The 13,631-nt window shown below is 45.2% G+C and overlaps 1 protein-coding gene across 12 annotated transcripts in view; it reads left to right on the top strand.

Annotated features, from left to right (window-relative positions):
* Positions 1-13,631, top strand: part of RAPGEF5 (Rap guanine nucleotide exchange factor 5) — a 203,805-nt gene that overhangs the window by 134,394 nt on the left and 55,780 nt on the right. For 10 of the 12 annotated variants that reach the window (XR_009454766.1, XR_009454765.1, XM_059712536.1 and 7 more), the window contains 2 exons: positions 6,039-6,148; positions 6,588-6,676. Coding sequence is in view for 9 of the 12 variants with exons in the window: in XM_059712536.1 (XP_059568519.1) it covers positions 6,039-6,148; positions 6,588-6,676 (199 nt within the window). In the remaining 3 variants the exon portion in view is untranslated. Of the gene's footprint in view, positions 1-6,038; positions 6,149-6,587; positions 6,677-13,631 lie in introns of those variants that run through there. The other 2 variants (XM_059712533.1, XM_059712543.1) reach the window with 2 other exon arrangements.

Here is a 13,631-nt window from a genome sequence, read left to right as displayed (position 1 = left end):
AAAACAGTATTGTGATCTGTGCCACTTGTATGACCTTGCATGCCATGGTGCCAAGCTAGGTGATTCTTTGTGTTCTCCATCTGAAAGGGTGCCTGGTGCTGCTTGCTTCAGACAAAGTTTGATTATGGAGGGTTGGACCACAGGAGGAATGTGGAGGATCCTGGCTGAGGCCCAATGGAGCAGGAAAGGGAGATTAGAGGGGAAAAAAATACACATCTTGCCCAGTTCATAGCCCATAGTGTGACCTATTCATGCCCACCCCCTTTTTTTTATGTGCCCTAGACTGAGGGACAATACCATTTAGTGAATGCCTTCCTTAATGTTGTGTTAGTTACATGGCCTCTTACTAGTGTATGAGAGTTTCATTTGGTAGAATTCTGACAGATAGAATAAATAATTATGACACTCAAGTTCAAAACACAGGTATCTCTTGTGATTGTAATGAGCTTTGTAATAGAAAAGTGGCTAAGTTGAGCGGGTAAAGGATGCCTCCTAGTAAGAGTGACCTTTGAGCCATGTGAGAGAGAATTCTTTGTTTTAAAGATAATTCTCTCACTCTCTTGCTTGCTCAGTAACTTGCATGTTCAATGAACATTTATCAAGTGACTATCACATGCCAGGCCTCTCTGTGTTAGAAAGAGAAGTAGGGGTCACAGTCCCTGCCCTGAAGATGTCGTAATTTCGAGGCAAACACAGAGGGACCGGATAAGTAGAGGTCAGCATGATGGGTGTCATAACAGGGTTCTTTGGGCATCTCATCTGGATAGAGGGAGTTAGTGGCAGGAGACTCATCAAAGAAGATGAGGTGATAAATATGAGTTGCCTCGTATGGGATGGTTTTGTGCCTTTTGAAGTGTATAGATTCATTGAGACTTAAAATTCTGAACTCTGCTTAGGAAAAAATGTGCCTATACATAAAATTTTATATGCTTTCAGAGGGTTTCTGAGTCCCTAAAGCCCATCCACAAACCCCTACTTAAGCCCTCTTGTAAGAGTTTATGCTCACAGAGCGGCAGGGACACGAGGCCATGGAGAACGCCAGTGGCTGCTTTATGGGAGTGCTTGGGAGAGGAATATTTTCCATTATCTCTGCTAATGGAAAACTCAAGGAAGCAGTTGTGGCAATGCCAGCAGGGCTGAGAAGTCCCTTAGTGATCACTTTCTCTTGTTAGTGTTGGTGGTAAGTGGAAATATAAATACACACCAAAACATGGTTCAGGACAAGTTAACACCTGCTAAACTGGGAACACCAATTTTTCACCTGTTTAAAAAAATATATAATTTTTTATTGCCCCATACGTATTTTCATCTTAAAATAAGAATGTCTTTTATGTGAGTAAATGAAAGAAAAAAGTTTTATTTCAAAGTACAAAAGCTGATCATGATCATGGAAGTGAATCCAAAGTAAGTCAAAGGTACTGGTTCTATTCATTCAGAATTCATGGGCAGGAGAGAAGTGTAGCCATTAAAGGAAAAGAAATCAGAGTTACTCACCCAAAGCACAGAACAAAGATGAGGAGCCGGGGAAACTCAGAAGCCCTCGTACTCCTGATGGCTCTGTTCAAAGGCCCTGTGATGCTTTTCCTCCTGTCAGTCATCCGCCCCCTCCTTCAGCTGAGGACACCTGTTCATTGTTGGAGTTTCCTGTTCCTACCACCACCCCTTTAAGAAAGTAGGGGAAAGAACGGGTTTGTGCATATCCGGGGAGAGGGGAGTTCCTCACAGCATATCCCCACCACGGGCCAAAGCATGAAGCATGTGCCTTCTGGGAATATACACAGTTCCCCACCTCACCTTTGGTATCACTGATGCACTTACAGAAGCCCCTTCACTCCTGAGGCCTGTGCCACTTGCTCCGGTCATCTGACCTCTGCTCCAGTGGTGCTCTTCCACGTCCCTTCGTAGCTTTCTTATCTTGTCTCCTACCTCACCATCTTCTGAGCCTATTCCCCCCAATCATCTCCTTAGGCCACCAACTTCACCACAAAGTTCCATACCAATGTACTAAGAAGATAGAAGCCATCTCCTAGATCAGTGGTTCTCAACCTTCCTAATGCCGCGACCCTTTAATGCAGTTCCTCATGTTGTGGTGACCCCCAATTTCATTGGTACAAATTGAACATAATTAAAGCATAGTGATTAATCACAAAAATAATATGTAATTGTATATGCGTTTTTCGATGGTCTTAGGCGACCCCTGTGAAAGGGTCGTTTGACCCCCAAAGGGGTCGCGACCCACAGGTTGAGAACCGCTGTCCTAGATCTACCTAAGTTTCCTTATTATCTCTACTTACATTTTTTTTTAAATCTTCATCCTTCCTCTTTCTCGTGATCCTCTCTGAAAGGATGACGTCTCAGTCCTTTTATAGCCTAACCCCTCCACTGTGTTCCTGAACCTGTCACATCTTCTCAATACCCACTCCCCACCCTGCCTTCCCAGCCACGCAGGCTCTTCAGTCTGACTCCTCCCTTTCATGATGATATTCCTGGGACGTGGTCCACTTCCTCTCCATTCACTCACATCTCCCCACCCCTCTCCCCACCACTGGGCCTGAAGTGATCTTCTCACCACTTTGTCTTAGACTTATCATATCTCTGTGAACTTGACAGCGTCAGGCGTCAGGAAAGCTTTTTCTTTGAATCTCCTGAGACAGTGCCCTCCAGGTTCTGCTGACTCATCTTGATTTTACTTTTTCATAATCTCTGCCATAGGTTTCCTCCATGACTTTGATTCCCTACCGCTTCCCCCGGCTTTCTGTGTTTCTTCTCTTTATCCTCACCATTATAATACCCTTTCTCTCCTGTTCCCTCTTAATCCCATCCACTCCCCAAACTTGAATAATTCACAGATTTGTCTCTGTCCTTGACCTTTGTCCAGGGGCCTCGTTCTTTATTTCTAACTGCCTGCTAAACGTCGACAGCATGATGTGTTATCATTACTAAAACACCAAGTGTCTGAAACCAGATTCACCACTCTCACCAAAACCAGTTTCTCTGCACATTTTGTCCTATTTAATAGCATCCCATTCTCTGTCACCCACAGTCAGTCATCTTTGACCATCAAATCCCATGGGTTATAGCTTTGTATTGTCTCTTGCATTTGGCCTCATCTTAGGGTGCTGACTAAGTTAGACTTAGTTGTTATGGAGCCTATTAACCTGTCATTTAAGGGCAGGGGACTTGTTTTGCCCTTACCATAGGACAGTGGTTCTCAACCTTCTGGCCCTTTAAATACAGTTCCTCATGTTGTGACCCAACCATAAAATTATTTTCGTTGCTACTTCATAACTGTAATGTTGCTACTGTTATGAATCATAATGTAAATATCTGATATGCAGGATGGTCTTAGGCGACCCCTGTGAAAGGGTCGTTCAACCGCCAAAGGGGTCACGACCCACAGGTTGAGAACCGCTGCCATAGGAGATCCTCACTGTTTGTTGAATAAATGACTGTAAATTAAGTGTTTTAATGCTTTATTTGCATCTTGTGAGCTACTTGTCATTGAACCTATTTTCCATCACTAGTTCTCTGAGTACTGTTATTCTTAATCAAGTAAGCACTAGAATAGTTTCACTCCCAGACCCCCACCATGCCACTTCTGCTCTTTTTCAGGAAGAGCAAGTAGGTGAGGATGCATGGGTCGGGAGGCATTAATCTGACCTTCCTTCTTGAGAGCCAGCTATGATCCAGAGGGTTATCATGTTTTCATGGCAATTTTAGATAACTACATCTTCCTTTATACATTGATTTTTCTGCTTTTTTTCTTCCTTATTTTTAACAGGTTTTCGAAATGGAAACCACCACTATGACATTAGGTGCTATTGATAGTACATCAATATGATGCAGCTCGTCCCCTGCCCAGCAGAGTGTGGCTGCTCTGTGCACGGCCCTGTAATGCATATTAGTTGCACAGACATTAGGGAAGCCCTTCCCATCCGTATGTGTGTGCATGGCCCGTGGAAGTTAATAATGCCATAGATCACATGCACAGAGAATGTGCAACGTACGTCAGAACGGCGGTGGGCTCATGCAAAATGAGCATTGGCTTCTGAGAAGAGGAAAACCAGGGGAAGATTTCTGTCCTTTCAAATCTCCTATTTACAGAATTACTTGTTTCTGTGAGTCGCAGTATCCCAGGCCCACGTTCTGCTGCTGTTTATGTGTTTTTTCAATATGTGCCCCTCTCTTTGGCCACCTTACTTCCTGTGGATAACAAAAGAAGCCCTTTGGAGAAATGAGAGAGAGCAATTACACATTGCTATTCATGTTGCAGGAGTCGCACTCTGTCCTTGGGGAGTTTAACAATGAATATCCCACATTAATTGCCACAGTAACTGCGTGTCTGACCTTGCTGAAATGTAATACATCAGCTTTACATAGGAAAATTATTTGCCACCAAAAGATTTAAAAAGAATCATCATAAAATTATAGTGCTGTTTTAGAATGACTAATATTCTTGTGTGTTTAAGAAGATCTGGAGGACTCAAATGACTAGGCCGCTGCATTGTCTGAGGAGTCAGGATCCTGGGAGCTGAAATCATAATTTTATCACTGATTTGGTTGACAGTTATAACAAGATGAGTGCCCTGCTTTCCTTATGCAGGGTGAACAACATACATGGGGATCCCTGGTAGGTCTGTGGGACTCTTGGATAATAAGGCAGGCCAGACCTAGTGCCTCTTCTCCTTTGGGGAAGACTGTTCTTTATGTTTGCACTTAATTATAAGGCAGAGTTTTCTGCCAACAGCAGAAACATGCAGGGAACCCTAGACATGTTTCCCTTTTTAAAGACGCAACATCATTTTTAAGATAAAGGCTAGTTTACTGTCAACTTTTCTTGCTTTAATCTTTTGCTCAAATCCTCAGATATCCAGAAACTAGGTTTTCTGACGTGCATGTTAAGGTTCTTTTTTCCGGGCCCTCTTACACTGACTGGCTGTCGCACATGGGGAAGACCTCACAGGACACACTCTGAGAGAGTCCATCGCTCTGGGTCCGCAGCACACTGCTGGGTCAGCAGCCAGCCCACTCCGACAGCCACGTCAGCGGCCACGCTGGCTCTGGGCTGTGGAAGCTGTGTGTGCAGAAATGACTGATTGTTCCGCCGTCTCTCCTTTTTCAGAGGGACTGAGGTGAGGAAAGTCAGGGCACTCACCCATGACATCCGAGTCTCAGCCTAGATGAGATTCTTACTAGAGATCCCTTGTTGCTTGTATTCTGGCAAAACAAGTGCATGATAAATTGGAAGGCCCATCGCAAGTCTGGGAAAAAATGGAACTGAATGATTGAATGGGTAGCTTTAGGCCCACCTTTTAAAGCAAGGCTGTGACATGACTGAGTATACGTATCTACCACCACTATTTAATGTGGCTTGTTCATTGTTTTTGTGTTTAAATGAGGTGGGGGGGGGGGGGGGAGGCACAGACAATAGTGCAGTGAAGGCCTGGGGGGGAAGGAGGGGGAAGAAGGGGGGTGGGGGGGGAAGGGGACATCTGTAATACTTTTAGCAATAAAGATAAATTTTAAAGAATAATGTAAATGACTTTCCCATTCTAAAAGAGCGATTGTTTAATGAGCATTAACCAGGTAAGAGGGAATGCACGTGCAGTTTGTATGTTGTGTTTTGTGAAACTCTGGGTTCCTTCATTCAAATCGTTCAGGTAGCTTTAAAAATGAAGCCTGAATCCTTATCCCCACTTTATGGGTTTTCTACCCGCTTTATTTTTTTAGCCCCTTTTCTGCCCCCACGCATAAAGGTCATCTTCTCACTTAACTCTACCTGCTGCCACAGAAGTTCCCTGAGACCCAAAGGCCTCATGACGTGAAAACACTTCAAAGTATCTCTGTTTCCCTCATGCTCTCTGTGTCGGTGGAACTTGAGCCTGGACACTGTCCAAGAGGGAGATTCTTGGCCAGCCTCCTAATATATTCCGAATCTTTGGAGAAATTACGGTACAAAGCAACTCAAGAAAATGCAGCTTTAGTGAGTTCCTTTTTAATTTTCTCTCCCGTTTTCCTTCTCCCGTCCCCGACGAAAGCAGGATGGTGAAGTGACCACAGTCCGGGAGCAGGAGCAGAACGTCCTGGTGCTGAGGAAAGTGCAGCGCGGCCCGGCCTCCCCAGGCGGGAGCGCCGACAGCGATTGGAGGTGAGTTTCCTCCGAGGCTCGCGCTGCCGCTTCCCCTCCCTGCCTGCCTCCCTTCCCGCTCCCCCTCGCTCCCTCCTCTGCCTCCTTCTCCTCCCCCTCCTTTTTCTCTCCGCCTCTCAGCGTTCTAGCTGACTGCAGAGCTCTCAGCAGCCAGATGGACTCAGTTCCCAGGGAAAGCCCGAGATGGCCAAGATCTCTTAGCATTTAGGGGATGCCTTTGTCAGGAGCCGGGCACAATGGGCAGCTCCCGGCTGCGGGTCCGCGACCCGCACTTGGAGAGGAAGGATTGCGCGGGGCTCTCGAACCGCCCGCTGCCCCTGCCCACCTTCGATGTGCCTTATTTCAAATACATTGACGAGGAGGACGAGGACGATGCGTGGAGCAGCCGCTCGCAGTCCTCCACCGAGGATGACTCGGTGGACTCTCTGCTCTCTGACAGATACGTGGTCGTGTCCGGGACCCCCGAGAAGATCTTGGAGCACCTTTTGAATGACTTGCACCTGGAAGAAGTCCAGGACAAAGAAACAGGTAAGACCGGGCTGTCTCCTGCTTCCAGGCTCAGCGCGAGGCGGCTGCCCTTGTCAGTGTGTATCCTTCGGAGCAAGCCTCCCGCTGTGGCCGCCCCAGGAGCGGGCTGCTCCCGCGTCTGCCCCGTGCCCCTCCCCCTCGGCCCCGTGCCGTTTTGTTTAAATCCACTAAATGGACACATGGAGAGCCGAGCAGCTGCCGGGGAAGTAGCTGTACAAAGAAGAGGATACGCAGGCAGATGTGCTTGTTTCTTGGGCAGTTTTTACCAGACCTTCCCTAAAGATGGTTGGCAAGAGGCCAGTGTTCAGCGGGAAGAAATGCAGGCGAGAGGTTAATGAGCATTCACCTGGCCTGTGGGGGCTCTGCCCTGGGGGGAGCAGCCTCCCACAGAAATGCCAACAGTTACTGCAACAGCTCAGCAACTAGAAGCTGAGCAACTTCTGCCTTTTCCCAAGCGCTTACATGCCGCTCAGAGCACGCCCTCTCGGTCCAGAAATTATAACTCCTGAAGTCTGACTGATCGGACTCCTTGTCTTTTCTATTTAACCTGGGAGTAAAATGCCCGTTTAGCTTTCTCACCTTTGCCCTTTAGCAAACACTACTATTGCATATACAGAAGGACTAGCCACACTTTCTTGTTCACAGAAGGGTACTTGCTTCTCTTCACCAGATTTGTAAATGGTTCCAGCCTGGAGCAATTATTCCAATGACTAGGCCCCTGGCTATAGCCTGAATCCGGTAACTTGATCCCCTGACGGAAAGGCACTTTTTGCTGCCCCCAGAGCACCTGGGATGCCCACAGTTTGCGATCACGTATTGCCTGCAGCAGGAAGAGGCAGTGTTCAGTTGTATTAGGACAAAGTAACTCCTTCGGTTTTTCCAGGCAGGAAGGGTTGTGAAATGACAGCCTAGTTGGGAGCAAGAATTCACTTGGGTCCCAGAGGGTCTCTCTGAACCTACCTGATGTTTGGCTCTCTCTTGCATCACAAAGGACATTAAGAGAAACCAAGATGTGAAATGTGTCAGTGGGTAAGGAAAACAAAGCAAAAAATGACCCAATCATGTTTCCTCCAGTATCTCAAATTTCAAATAAATACTTTATTTTGGGCAGGAATGTTTGGGCAAGAAAATCATCAGTTGTCATTTGTACACAAACAAGCTAAAGGAAAAGTGTATTCTCATGGCATTTGCCGGGGGGGGGGGGGGGTTGTGTGCCCATCAGTTAATAGTTGGTGCGCTTGAGCACGTTCCCATGTCCCATGTTCATCAGAGAGCACCTCCTGGAACCGGCCAGGGTTCCCATGTACTGATCACCAGACAGCCTCTCACAGGTGGTTGGGACTAGAATACCCGCAGCTCACCTGCCACGAAGAGGATACCTTTAAACATGGGTAGAGTTTGGGGGGGGGGGGGCGGTAAATACTTTCTTCTTAATAGCACCACAATTTATTCTTTAATACAAGACTTTGTGCCCAGGTCATATTGATAAGGGTAGAAATTATGAAAGCCAATACAAGGCCTCGCTTGATTTCTTTTTCTTTCTTGTTGCCATTAGTTTCCTGTGAAAATGGCCAATCACAAGTTCCCACTGTTGAACACTGGGAGTGAGAAATCACCCCGATTACTCTTCCTAATGCCAGGAGTTGCCTCCTGTTGGGAACTGGTGTTGTGCATGGTGTCTAGTGACTGCTATCCCTATCCCACTTTATCAATTATACCAACAGTGGGATCAACTGTGTCACTTTAGCCACATGCTCAGAGGACTAGGTGCAGTGGTCTGACCTAAGCTGGGACTAGAATCCCGGCAACTTATGGCGGGGGGGCGGGGGTGGGTCGCCGTGAATGGGGGTGTGGAGACACCATTTGGGGTCAGCCTCTCCTCATTCCTTCTCCTTTTGTTAGCGTTTGTGGAGGACACACTTCAGATTGTTGCACAGACACTTGAGGGGGGAAATGGTAACAACTTCTCCGATCAAAGGAGAATTTTATGGCAATAAGAAAGTCAACTTTAGATTGATGTGCATGTAATAGGGGTGCCTATGTGGCAGTCACATACAATTCTTCAAAACTTCATGCACAGGGCTATCAACAGAGGAGCCACCATGTGGGTTTTGTTGATAAAATTGAAAGAGATCATAAGTATGAAAGAAAATTCATTTTGTGTACAAATTGAAGGACACCGGGTATGAGTGTGTGGTCGTCTGAATGTTAAGTGAATCACATATTGAAAGTAATCGAGGCTCCTTGTCACTGAGGGAGGTGAAGCCTAGTTCTTTATCTTGGTCCGGCTGGCAGTCCTCATTACAAAAGGCTCTGTGTGCAAGAGCCTGATAGAGTCACATAAACATATGGAAGGCAGATGGAGGGGAATGAGAAGGGGCTGCAATAAAAGTGTACAGCGGTGTTTTATGTTCTCCAGCACCCCTGCTAGGGAGATGGAGCCATATGGGGTAGGGTGGAGCCATATGGCGGTAGTCCGCCTGGGCCCCATGGCAATGAGGAGGAACGGGGTACCTGGGAGGAAATAAATGGTCCCAGTGGCTGCCATGAACCTGTTCTGGACCTGGCTTTCCTGTACCCACTAGAGGTTGGGAAAGATAACTAAGCATGAGATGCAAATTTTTTCCCATCTCTTCTCCACAAAAGTCACTTAGTTGTGAAAGTGTAGGTGCAAGGCCAAGCAGAAGAAACCTACATCACCAAGGACCAGTTGAAATGATTACTAAGTGATGCCAAAAGCACAAGTGGGAGGAGAATGTCAGGGCTACTGAGATGATGTGTTTCTGTGGCTACCTGAATTCATATGGTATTCTATCACCAAATCAAACTGAGTTTTCAAAGCAAAAGTAATATCAGAAATGCTTAAAAGCAATCTATTAATGCTTTTCCCAACCAATTAGGTCCACATAGTACTATTTACCTGCTGATCTTCATCATCCCCTACGTGCATACCTTTCCTCCCCGGCTGGACCAGGCACGAGGAGTCACCCCGCGAATGGTGTGGAATGAATGAATGAATGGATGAATGAATCTTCCCTGTTTAAAATGGAACAAGTATTTGAGTCTGGTAGTTGGATATCTATTTGTGATCATGGAAAGTGATTGAAGCCATTGTCAAAGATTTCCTTTTCTTTCAAGGTTCAGGTTCTAACTTGAAACATTGGGAATGTTAGAGAAAAATCAAACAGCCGTGTCTTTCATCTTCCCAGAATGGGGCAGGCATCACTTGGCATCCCCAGCCCAGGAGAATGACCAGGAAGGCAGAAAGAAAGAGAGAGGGGGAGTTGTGAGCAGGAGAGAGGGAGGGCAGGTCCACAGCCCACCCTGGACTGAGGGCCACAGAGGGCCTCGTTTCTGCCTCTGTTTAGCCCTCTCCCCATCCTCGAGAGGATAAAGCGTGTTTTATTAGAGATGCTTCTGGGAATAACAATGTCTGTTTCAAAGCAGGGGGGAAACTACGCATCACATGGATTATACAGAGAAAAACCTTCTTATTGATTTTTCTCTCTAAATCTGCAGTATGATGGGTGGGCCTTCAGGAAAACACAATGAAATGCATTATCTGCTCCCCTCTTTTTTTAGTTTCCAATTCCTTATTCATCTGTTTGATGAAAATGCACTATGATTGCAGGTTTCCAAGAACAAGAAACAAACAAACTAGGATAGGGGAACTAGGGAGAGCCTACCAGCTGATTCTTATTAGGCTGGACCTGATTTCTTCAAGGTATGGCTGGTATTTTCTTTAACTTCATCTGGTATAGTCTATGCTCAGTGTGGCAATGTCTCCCCAGCCTGCTTTGATCGTATTATAGGTACCTCCATGTTAGTGGTGTGCTTAGCACCTAGTAGGGGGAGCATGTCATTGTAACAAGGCAACAACCTCTGTGAAAGTGCCTGGCATGTATTATGGGAGCGTCTCACTCGATCGATAGAGTCCAAACATTATTCTCCATCACCAGCTTCAAGGCTTTGTAGAGTATTAATCCACCACCAGAGCTTTGAGTAAAGCTAGGACAGGCACCTTCTGTTTCCAGGTAGAGCAAAGGCTTGAGACAGCTCTCTGCAGTGACAGTGAAAATCCCCAAGTGCTGTGGAGGGAGGGAGAGCTGGAGCAGAAGTGCTTACATTGGAATATGGTTTCTGCCCAGCCAGGGTTGCTCAGTGGTTGAGCATCGACCTATGAACCGGGAGGTCACAGTTGGATTCCCAGTCAGGGCACATGCCCAGGTTGTGGGCTGGATCCTCAATAGGGGGCGTGCAGGAGGCAGCCGATCAATGATTCTCTCTCATCATTGATGTTTCTATCTCTCTCTCCCTCTCCCTTCCTCTCTGAAATTAATACAAATGTGTGTGTGTGTGTGTGTGTGTGTGAAGAATATGGTTTCTGCTCTCTCATCTTTGTACTCTAGGGTTTGTTTCTTTTGGTTTGGTTTGTGTGGGTTAATTAGCTTCTCTTCTAATTACTAATATGTTCCCCTAGCTTCTCTTCTAATTACTAATATGAAGAATGCAATGTGTTTGCTGTAAATAAAGCGTTGGGAGACTTTATAAATTAGCATTGACAAAGTGATGGGATCCATTGGAATTGTGTAGAATGTTCTTCTCAGTTGCCTCATTTGTGAAAGCAGAGGACTTAGACCACGTGACGTTTGAGTTCCCTTCTAGATTTGAGAGCCAGGATTTGAAGGTTACTCAAGACACCATTTCATTTAATCCATTAAACTTCCTCTCCATTAGATCCTTATACAGGATCATTATCCTCATCTAATAGACAGCGAAACTAAGAAAGAAGTTAACTAAGCTGTTTCAGAGATCAAGTGATCATTGGAATCTGGGGATGAACCCAGGTATATTCCTAGCTTTATTCCTTTATCATTTTTGTTCAGTGACTAGAATCATGGATGAAAGGCATAAATGAAATAAAAACCTACCATTCAACTGTAGCTATAAGCTCCAAATCACGTGTTTCAGTAGCCACTTAAGAGCGATCTAATCTCCAGCACAGACCTGCTGCTTGGTTCCCAGCTGTGAGCAGAGAGGCCAATGGATGAGCTCACTGCTTCAAGAAGGTTACAAGAAGTCCTAGCTTCAGCGGATTGTGCTGTATCAGACAGTCACATGGGAAGTGTCTAGAAGTCAGATTTTGACTGTGGATTTCATTTGAGGGGTCCATCTTCCGGACTCATCTATCCACACCACCTTTGAACATGCGCTATCATGTATGATAGCTAGTGAAGTGATGCTTTTACACTGCCAGGAGATTGTGGGTTAATTAATACTCTCGTTGGTAATGAAGCAAAGTGAAATGAAGTGAGACAGAGCCGGAGCATAAGGTCATTAACATGCACTGATTAATAATGGAAATGTGGACATTTTCATTGCAGCACAACCAATGGGCAAAGGAAGATGTGTAATGGATAAGGATGCTTTTCAGGGACTGTTTAGTCCCCATTTAGCATGAGAATGGATCATTGGAATGCATTTTCTTAATTGCATCATTTTCATGTTGACTCCACATGACCTCTTCTAATACTTAGAGATTAAGTATACTAGTAACTCTAGAGCACACTAGAAACAAACTAAAGTATTGTAAAGCTATGGGAAATTAATTTCAAGAGGATCCGAAGGTGGAAATGAAATATGTGAGGGGCAGGAATTACCTTAGAAAGTAGATCTTAAGCCTCTTGGCTATAAGAATTTTGAAAAACTTGGGCATCTTAGCAAGAATTTTTCGACTTTCTTCTTTGAATGCTTTTAAGGAAAATATCAACCCCTTTCTGGTGGTTTGGAGCCTGGAGGTGAGGTAGAGGGTCTTTGAACGTTTCCTTCACACTACGTTCTAAATGAAGTAGTACCCACGTGACTGCTTGTGTCTCTAAAGTCAGTCCTCTTGATGATGATGTTACCGAACCCAAGTTCTTGTGCCTGATGCTTCAAATGGCCAAAACTCAAGACGTCAGAGTTTGGGGGTAAGGAAAAGTTTATTGATTGAGAAAGCACCAACTGAGAAGAATGGAGACTTAATGGTGTCTCAAATCCATCCCACTCGCTGGACTAGGTTAAGGGTATTTAAGGGGATGGGGGGACAGGCATGCTGGTGAGACAAGTTTTAATTGGAGGACCTTCACACCTGGCCATTTATGGTAAAGGGGCATCAACACCAGATCTTCCTGGACAATGGACCCTTGGCTTCTGAAAGTGTTCTGGTGTTCAGGTTGGGGTTATGCCCTGGCTCTTTGCTTTTGGGGGGCAGGGAAGGGAAAGGGGACCAGGTGTCAAGACTTGGGTTCCAGATACAGCTAGAGGTCAAAGTTCTTTCCTCTGCACACGCTTTGGCTGTGGCTGCATAATTTGGTATATCCTCTCCAAAAAGCAACTCAGTAGCTCACTAAACAAGATAGGACCATCTGGAGCTGGTTCTGTAGTTACAGTGTTCTCAACCCCCTGATCATAAGGGGTTTCCCTGTGGACACTGCAGCCAATATGGAAGACTTGGAAATGAATGGGCTTTCTTCTTTATATGCATTTGCACATATTCTCTTATTTACATTGTATTTGCAGCTCCTGAATTGCTTTCCACCTCAAATGCCAGTTTGATACTCATCTTTTTAGAAAGATGACTGTGGAAACCTTAGGTATTTCTTTCCTTGTTGTTCAGTACATTTCTAATTTCCTAGAATGGCTGGAGGATAAGTTATTTCAAGTAATGTAATACTCTGGCACATTGAGAGCTGCTAAAAGTGTGTATTTGATTGGTCAACTTTTAAAAAATCAGAGTATATAAAATTATCATCTATTCTAAAATATAAAGACCCTGTTTAATAAGTTCCAAAGTTCATATAGAATTTGAGGTCCTAATAGACGTCAGTATTAGGCTTACATCTGTATTGTCTCTTTGTCATAGGATGAAGGTTATTTTGAAACATAAGTCTTCAGTACAGCTTGTAGTTTTCCT

This window comes from Myotis daubentonii, chromosome 10 (assembly GCF_963259705.1).
Source record: "Myotis daubentonii chromosome 10, mMyoDau2.1, whole genome shotgun sequence".
Taxonomy (NCBI): domain Eukaryota; kingdom Metazoa; phylum Chordata; class Mammalia; order Chiroptera; family Vespertilionidae; genus Myotis; species Myotis daubentonii.
Note: the sequence above shows the minus strand (reverse complement) of the source record. Positions and strands in the feature narration are given on the sequence as shown.